Raw genomic sequence first — 8,481 nt, forward strand, 5'->3', positions numbered from 1 at the left:
CGCTGGAACCCTCCAAGGTCTCATTTGGCGCCGCTGCCCCTCTTCATCCACCCGCTTCGGTCTGCCTTCATCTCGGCTCGCCATTCTTCGGCCGCAAAACCTAATCATCCGCGCTTTGTTCGCTTTTGTTCCTATCGCTCGTCCGCCGCCATAGCCGCTGCACCCCAGCCATCCCGCGACCCCTTCATCGCTTGAACCTCCCCGTCTCCCCCATGCTCACCTCAGTGCCCTCTTACTCGCATGGCCTTCACTGATCCTGCGTCCCGGATACATCCCATCTCGTGCCTGCCTTGATCGCGGCTCGCCACCTCACCGCCTTCATCGCCGACGCCGTCTCACCGATGTTGGACGTGGCAGGCATCAGCAGCAGCATGGCACGCCTTCATTCACCAGACCACAGATGGGCAGATGCTTCCACACAGCTCATCTCCTCCAGACTCGAACAAGGCGCTCGCCATATCTCGCCGCTCAATGCCACCCTCGACCCTGCTTCTTCATCCTCGTCTTCGTCTTCCAGATGGCCCGAGTCCTCCCTCCGCACCGCATCCGCATCCGCACCCGAAGCCGCCTTGCCACAGCCTGCCACTCGCCTCGAACGCGCAGAAAGCTTCATGAGCACCGCAACCGTATCCTCGGGCATTCTCGCCTCCGCCACCATCTCCAAGGCAAGCACCGCAACCATCCGCAAGGTAGAACGCACCGCCGCCGCAGCTCGTCCCGTTCGAATCACAAAGTCAAAGAGGGACGCCGACAACATCACCCCGTCCTCCTCCCTCGACCGTCTCAGCTCCCGTAGCACAGACGCAACCGAATACCAGTCCTCCCCCATCTCCGTCGCAGACCAATCCCACACCACCGTCACCACCAGCTTCGACGCCACCTTGCGCTCTCCCGCATTCGCTGCAGCAAAACGCTCTTCCCCCAATCAAAGCCTCGCCCTCGACCTCGTAGAGCCAAAGTCCTTCTTCTCCGACTCCTTCTCCGCAGACGACTCCATACGCTCCCACAGCGCTTCCGCATCGCGTCTGCCTTCCTTCTCCTCGGAATCCCTCCACGTCGGCTCCAACCCATCCACCTCTCGTCGGGGCTCCGACCAGCCCGCCAACGACATGGGCACCACCGAGCGTCATGCCTCCGAGATGTCTCACTCCTCCTCTTACCAGAGCGCCGTCTCCTCGCTCGCCCATTCGTCCGAGCGCAGCAAGCCTCAGGTCACACCACCTTCCTCCAACGCATCCAGAGCGCCCACCAACGCGCCCAGGTTCGGCCTTGGTATCCAGACTCGCACCATGCCTGCCTCCAACCAAATCCATCATCAAGTCGCCCCTTCGCTCGAAGTGGTGCCAGAAGCACGCGAATCGCCTTATCTCGGCAGTCGCGCAAGTCAGGCCGCTTCCACTCCAAGGCTCGGCGGTCCGTCCGAGCCCTTGACCATCTCTACCTCCTTGCCGCCAAACTCAGAGCCAACGTGGGGCCAGAGCTATGCGCCTCTGGACAACATGGCCGGCTCCCTTGCCTCCTTCTCTTTCCCGTCTCCAGCGCCATCATCCGCCTTTCCCGGCACCACTCCGAACAAACACGGCCTCGCCGCATCGCTCTCCGCATCCAAACCATCATCACGCTCACCAGCCAGCGCCTTCCACTCGTCCAACCCCTCCATCCAATCCTTTGCATCCAACGCGCATCCCACTCCCTTTGCGTCGTCCCTCAAAGCAAACGATGCCGGATTTCTGCATGCCTCGGGCTGGAACCACGCTCCGCCCTCCTCGTACGCAGGCTCCGTCATCAGCTCCGTCGGCGCACCGTCTACCTTTGGTCTTTCCAATTTGGCACCCGCCAATCGTGACGACATGCTTCAGCGCCTCTTGCTCGATCAGACCCGCGTCGACTGCCAGGACTACGGCACAATGAGTCTCGAACAGGTGGCAGAGGCAAAGCGCGAGCTCAAGCACGTCGAGCGCAAGGTCCAGAATCTGCGCTCCAAGCTCAAGGTCGAAATCAAGATCCGCGATGCCGCCGTCGCGCTCCGCAAAGCCCACCGCAGGACAGCTGCATCCCCGCATTCACCCACCTCCTCCATTTCCCTTGCAGTTTCGCCCACCTCGCCAGGCTTTTCGTCCGCGCCAGCAGCCAGCTCCAGCGCCGCGCCGCCTCTTTCTGCAACCTCCTCATCCTTCTCCTTCGCCGCACGCAGCCGCGCCCTCAGCGTCTCCGCCAGCGAGGCAAAGGCAGACGAGGATGTCATCCTAGCAACCGCAAAGGTCGACAAGGTTGCCAACGAGCTCTTCAAGTGGACAGAGCGCGCCAGCTGGCTCCGTCGCAAGATCCTCGAGCACCAAGCCGCCACCCTCTCCGAGCGCGTCGTCCACCTCGAGTCCGACCGTCAGGTCATCGAAGAAAAGCTTCCCTTCCTCACCACTTCCGCCTCCTTCGAGTCGCTTGCCCCTTCCGCCTCCGCCTCCGCCGTCGGCCTCTCCCGCTACCGCGACGCAGGCCATCGCTACCAGCCCTCCGCCGACGAGCCCTACGTTCCGCGCGGTCCCCAGGACCCGCTCCGCCACAATCGTCTCGAATCAGACCTCAGCGCCATCAGCGGCTTCAGCTTCCTCGACGCATCCGCTCCCGACAAGCTCCGTCGTCTCGGCGAAGAGCTCGAGCGCAAGCGCGAAGTCGTTCGCAAGCTCGAACAAGACTTGAGTGCCAGCCGAGACGCAACCCAGCGTCGCGACGAGACTTCAGACCGTCTCACCCAGCAGCTCGAGGAGCAGTCGCGCGAACGCGCAAGCGCCGTCGGAGAGCTGCGTTCCTTGCAGGAGCAGCTTCGAAAGCACGAAGAGACGGCACGCGAGGCACAAGCCACCGCCGTCCGCGCAGCCGTGGCCGAAGTCGAGCAGAGAATGCACAAGCAAATCGAGCAAAGCCGCAGTCGCGACCTCGAAAAGGAAGATGCACTCGTCAACGCCAAAGCCGAGTCCATGGCTAGTACGCGCGCCGTCGCCGAGCTTCAGTCGCGCCTCGACACAAAAGACGACGAGATCAACGCCCTTCGCACGCGCGCCGACGCGGCAGAGCGCACGGCCGAAGAGCACAAGCGCAACTTGACCGACGTCCAGAAAGAGTCCACTCGACAGCTCAGTCAGGGCAACCAAGGCCTTGTTTCGCTCCAGGCCGAGCTTCAGGATGCTCAAAAGGCCCGGGATGCTGCCAACGCCTTGGCATCCAGCCGCGCCAGTGCGGTAGCCGAACTCGAAAAGAAGCTGGAGCAAGTACGCGCCGAGCTTGGCGCGGAGAAGCAGGCACGTGTCAGTGTAGACAAGCAGCTTTCGGAAGCGCAAAAGCAGCATACTCAAACGCGATCCCGCGCAGACGACGCGGACAGCAAGCTCAAGGAGCTCGAGCTCGCCGTCGGTGCCGAGCGCCGCATCATGGCAGAGCGCGACGAGCTCTTCCACGCCTTTGAGCGCAGGCTCGAGAGCGCCGAACAGCGTCTGCAGGAATCCGACAAGCGATGTGCGCGCATGCTGGGCAAGCACGAGGGCCGCGAGGAGATGGACGATCTCCTCGAGATGATCAAGAAAGGTGCCTCGGGCGTCGCAAAGAAGACGAAAACGGCGGGTCAAGACATCGCGGCTCTGCTGTCGAGCCTCGAGACCCATCTCGGAGATCTCGAGCTGGAACTCGCCCGAGCAAACACGCGCGACTCGTCGCGCGAGAGCATCGCACCGTCGGATTTCTCCTCGCCGGCAGTCAACGGAACAAAAGATCGAGCGACCGAAGCGAAAGCTCAACATCTCGAATCCGAAGTCGAGCGTCTCCAGGCACTGTTGGATTCGAAAGAGCGAGCAGAGACATCAGCGAAGCCGTCGCCCGTGGATACGGAGAAGGTGCAAAGCCTGGAGGCCGAGGTGCGCAGTCTCACCGAACAGAAGGACAATTGCAAGCGCCAGGGAGAGGAGCGCGTCACCCAGCTCGAAGGAGAGCTCCGTACACTCGGCGAACAGATCGACTTGCTCCAGCGCCAAAGACGAAAGGAGGTGGAGCAGCTTGAGTCCAAGCTCGGAGACCTCGAGGCCCTCAAGCGCGAGCTGGAGAAGAAGCTTCAGAGCGCCACCATCGTCGCCTCACCCTCGACATCCACCGACGCAGCGCCTATGCGAATGAGCAAGGGCGTCTCGCCGATGGTCTCCACCGTGTCACTGCCGAAGAAAGGAGTCGGCAACCTCATCGATCGATTCGGCGGTGGACGCAAGACATCGTCCGAGATGCGGCCCGAAGACGAAGCCGCGACGCTGCAAGCCTGCCTGCGCTCAGTCGAGGCGCTGCGTGCGCTGCTTCCCGACTTGTCGGCTGCTGCCAAGGGTTCTGCGGACCTGCATGCTCTGCGAGAGGCCTTCGAGGCGCGCGAGACCCCTCTGCCGAGTCCGACAGTATCGAGATCGCCCAGCTCGACGCGGATGGCGCTGAGCGCCACGGAGCTGCAGTCTGAACTCGAAGCCGCTACTGAGCGCGTTCGGAGCACGATCGCCATCAGCCGTGCCGTCATCGACTTGGCGCTCGAGTCCGAGTCGGGCAAGCAGCAACAAGGCGCGGAGATGGAGACGGAGCGCAATGGTGCGGCCTCGCAAAAGCAGGCCGAGGGCGCAGGGATGCAGCAGGCGCTCGTTTCGCGAGTCACGACGCTCACCGCCAAAGTCAAGCAGCAGGCGGAGCGCGAGAGCAAGCTCAAGGCCGAGCTGGCCGAGGCGCGCGAGCAGCTGGAGGCGGCGCGGTCCGCGCTGCGGGCGCCGGCATCGCCGTCCGGGTTGGTGCCGGCGAGCGACTCGATGCTGGGCCTCTCGACGTCTCCGGCCAAGGGAGGCGAGTCGAACGTGTTCAGCCTGCCCAAGAGCATCGGACGCACGGGATCGAGCAAGTCGATACGCTCGCTGTTCGTGGACAAGGCGAGCCCGAGAGCTGTGGCCGGGCTGCAGCTGCCGGCGAGTGCATCGCTCGTGCCGCCTCGTTCGCCGTCCGGGATGGACGTACTTCCGTCGCCGACGCGATCGAACTACAGCGTGATGTCGTCGCCCTCGATCCGGTACATCTCGCCGTTTGCCGCGCCGGGCTCGGACGCGCGGCCTCCTGCGCGAGCCGCGCCGGACACACGCCAGGACGGTGGAGCAGGTGCAGGCAACAGCTCGAGTGCGGATGGCTCGGGGCAGGGCGAGGCGTCTGACTCGACGTCGTTGCGCTCTGGCAGCAGTCCGAGCTCGACGCACCTTGGCCTGCCGAGTTCGGCGACGAGTGTGGCGGGCACGTCGCAGTCGTCGTTCTCGGTGCAGCGCGCTGGCGGCGGCGAAGGCGCGTCGGCGGCCGGGCCGAGCGGCATGATCAAACGCACCATCACACTCGGTATGGATGTGCCGCAGCTCGTCGAGCGCGTGCGCGAGCTCGAGCGGCAGCTTTCGCACACGGCTTCGATCCGGCAGCGCGCCGAGCGCGCGGGAGAACTCGAGGCGCAGCTGCGCGATGCGAACCACGCGTATGCGGTGCTGATCGAGCGCATGGATGCCGAGCGGCGCAACGATGCCAATCGCAAGGTCGAGATTCTCAACGAGCTCACCGATGCGCAGAGCCGGCTGTGTGTGACGCAGCGCGGACAGGCGCTTTCGCCGCTCGCGTCGCCCATGGGCCCGCACAAGCCTTTGCCGCCGCCTAAGGACTGAGCGGCTCAGCCGCCACTTTTGTACTTTATACACCACCCACCTACACTAGAGCATTTGAGGGATCATCGCCACATGGGCAGAGCGTCACATGCTGTGGAGATGCGATTGAAAGGCAGGCTGCGCACGCGGGAGGAAGGTTTGACAAAAGCATGAGATTCTGCGATGGAAGCATGTACAGGATGGTTAGAGGAATTTGCCGGTTTTCGAGGTGAAGCCTAGGCCCTCTTGGGAGTGGTCGTTGGGAGCGTTTCTGCGTAGTCTGCGTCTGGAGTTGTAGACCAAGCTATCGACGATACCCGCGACGGTCAAGATGCCTCCGACGATGGCGCAGGTGGAGGTGAGGAAGTGCGAGAGCGACTGGCGGTGTTCGGAGTGGATGGTTTTGAGGGGCGAGATTTCGTAGTTGAAGAAGACGCCGGGGACGCCTGCGAAGCCGTGTGAGATGTGGGCGCCAGAACCTTCGTTGGACATGCCTGCCATTGCGGCTGCATTTGCACCGGGGGAGAGGTCGCGCTCGTATGTTGTTACCGAGTACTGTTGGGTCTTGAGCGTGTCTCCCGAGAGGGGGCGGAATTCGGTAGAGACGACTTTGAGGAAGTACTGGAACATGAACTGGCTCTGCTGGGTCTGTGCACGTACGCCCTCGAGCGGGTCTTTGACGCCGAGCTTCTGCTTGACCTCTCGCTCCTTGGCGGTGGTGAGGCCGTGGTACTGCTGTTCGGAGCCAAAGCTAAAGTCGTGGATGATGTGGCCAAAGTCGTGATGCTCGGCACCTGTGCCGGAGAGGTAGGGCACAAGATCGTGAATGTGCACGCTGTTTCTCTGGAACGCCTTACCGGGCGACAGATGAAAGCTTCCCACCACCTTGTTGACATGCAGCTTGCCCGAGATCCTGCAACCCTCCTTGTTCTGCTCCTTGATCTTTTCAGACCAACCCTCTGCAACGCACTGATCCACATGGTCTGGATCGGCAAAGCTCCAGCCCTTCCGAACATACGCCTCGCGCACCTCGTCGCACGTGTTGCAGCATCCAGTTGCAGGAGGTTGACCACCATAGCAATCGCCACAGTAGTCCTTGCCCTTGGTAGCTGCAATGCGCGCAGCATCGCCCTTGAGGTTCTTCTTGCCCTGGGTGATGGGTTTGCCATCGTGCGTCACGCGCGTGCGCTCGATGTCGTGCTGAATATCATTCACATGCTCGCCCGAGATATCCATGACGTCCAGCGACAGCAGATAGCACGGCACGCGCGGGAAGGTGATGTCCATATTCACCGTCAGCTTCTCGCCGCGCGATCGATCCACTTCGAGCGAAGGCTTCAAATGCACCGTCCGGTAGTCGACAAACTCACCGATGGTCAGCACTACAATAAGCAGGGCTGAAACCATCGTGATGAGCGCACCGGCGTTCGTGCGGATCCGCACATCGTCCATAGTCTAGATCGAAAAGCCAAGTGTCAGAGCAAAGTCACGAGCTTCAGTCGTTGGGGATTGCGGCGCGCGACTTACCTTGGAAAAGGCATCGATGCCTCGAAGCTGGCCTAGCACGCCGTTTCTCCCCATGATGCCTGTGTGTGTGTGTGCGTAGTCGAGGGAAGCGCGATGGAGGAGCAGAACCAACACCGCCTGCAACGCCCACTTGACCTGCCTTGAGCCGGCTTTCTTCCAGCGTGGAAAGGCCAGCGCGCGCCGCCAGGGCCCTCTAAGTTCATGCCACGTTTAGGCGCCGGGCGCGTGCGGGGTCCGGCTCATTTCCACACACCCTCGGCCTTTCTCGCTGTTCACGCACGAGATTTTTCGGCAGGCCCCTCCAACTGCAGAAGTCTAACAGTGCTCGATTTTGCACCGCCATCTCCCCCACCAGCAACGCGGGTGGGGCTTCCGGGGGTCGCTTGCGCTCTGTATCGCCTTGAATGCGGTCTTCGCAGGGCCCCTCGCGGCCATTGACCGACGGCAGCTGGTGCGCTTTGTGTCGAGATGCCAATCCCGCGTCTGCAGCTTTCTTTTGTCGCCGCCCGGCCTCATTCTCATTTGCTCGCCGCCAGTCTTGCTTCGGCACGATTCAACCCCCCACGCTGCGACCAAGTCCACGCTCGCACTCTTGTCGCATTTGTCGCGTGGTGCACGGCGATGAGGAGGCCTGCTAGCGTTCAAAGCCATGCAGAGGCCCATGATATGGCGGCCAACACAGACTCGAACACCTAATGTCGTGGCACATTGGAGTCGTATTACACAAGAGCAGAGACAAGGACACAGCAACGCAAATCAAGACAGGAGCGAAAGGATTTTGGACTACTTCTTGTTGTCGGCGGCGGCGGCCTTGGCTTCGGCCTCGGCCTCCTCGCGGTCCTGCTTGATCTCTTCGATCTCGTCGTCGATGCCGATGGCCTCGTCGTAGTCCTCGAGCTCGGCGGTCTGGCGCTCGATGAAGGGGCGGATGAGGCGCTCAAAGTACGGGTGCTCCTTGAGCTGCGGGTTGTTGCGGCGCACCATGCGGAAGTACTCGCGGTAGATGTCGCCGTCGTGGCGGCCGATGGGCGAGTTGAGCACGTGGTCCGAAATGGCAAACGAGTCGATGAGCGGAATCGCAAACGTACGCGTCTTGGCGCAGTACTCGGTGACCTTGGCCGACGCATAGTCGAGCTGCGCCGGCGTGAGCCAGCCGGAGCGCAGGAAGAACGCCGCCTTATCCTCCATCTGCCAGAGGCCGTAAAACTTGGCGAGCAACTCGAGGTGCTCGCGCACACCATCGTCGCTCCTCTCGACACGCTCGACGGCA

General features: G+C 62.4%; 2 protein-coding genes across 2 annotated transcripts, besides 2 other annotated features; one reads left to right on the forward strand and one right to left on the reverse strand.

The window, feature by feature from the left end:
• Window positions 1-154: part of a sequence feature (In-frame stop codon was detected at splice-junction site;~hypothetical protein) that runs on past the window's edge.
• A 187-nt stretch (window positions 155-341) lies between these two features.
• Window positions 342-5,705, forward strand: PAN0_095c6690 (uncharacterized protein; the record flags this gene model as incomplete). The annotated part of the gene is made up of 1 exon (XM_014797879.1): window positions 342-5,705. One exon carries the CDS (start codon window positions 342-344, stop codon window positions 5,703-5,705), a length of 5,364 nt encoding a protein of 1,787 aa, XP_014653365.1.
• Window positions 5,706-5,888: 183 nt separating this feature from the next.
• PAN0_095d6691 (ER to Golgi transport-related protein) lies at window positions 5,889-7,265 on the reverse strand (the record flags this gene model as incomplete). Its single annotated transcript, XM_014797880.1, has 2 exons — window positions 5,889-7,139; window positions 7,212-7,265. The coding sequence occupies 2 exons, from the start codon at window positions 7,263-7,265 to the stop codon at window positions 5,889-5,891; spliced, it is 1,305 nt and encodes a 434-aa protein (XP_014653366.1).
• Window positions 7,266-7,994: 729 nt separating this feature from the next.
• Window positions 7,995-8,481: a sequence feature (In-frame stop codon was detected at splice-junction site;~hypothetical protein).

Source organism: Moesziomyces antarcticus (assembly GCF_000747765.1).
Source record: "Moesziomyces antarcticus DNA, scaffold: scaffold_v10095, strain JCM 10317, whole genome shotgun sequence".
Classification (NCBI taxonomy): Eukaryota; Fungi; Basidiomycota; class Ustilaginomycetes; order Ustilaginales; family Ustilaginaceae; genus Moesziomyces; species Moesziomyces antarcticus.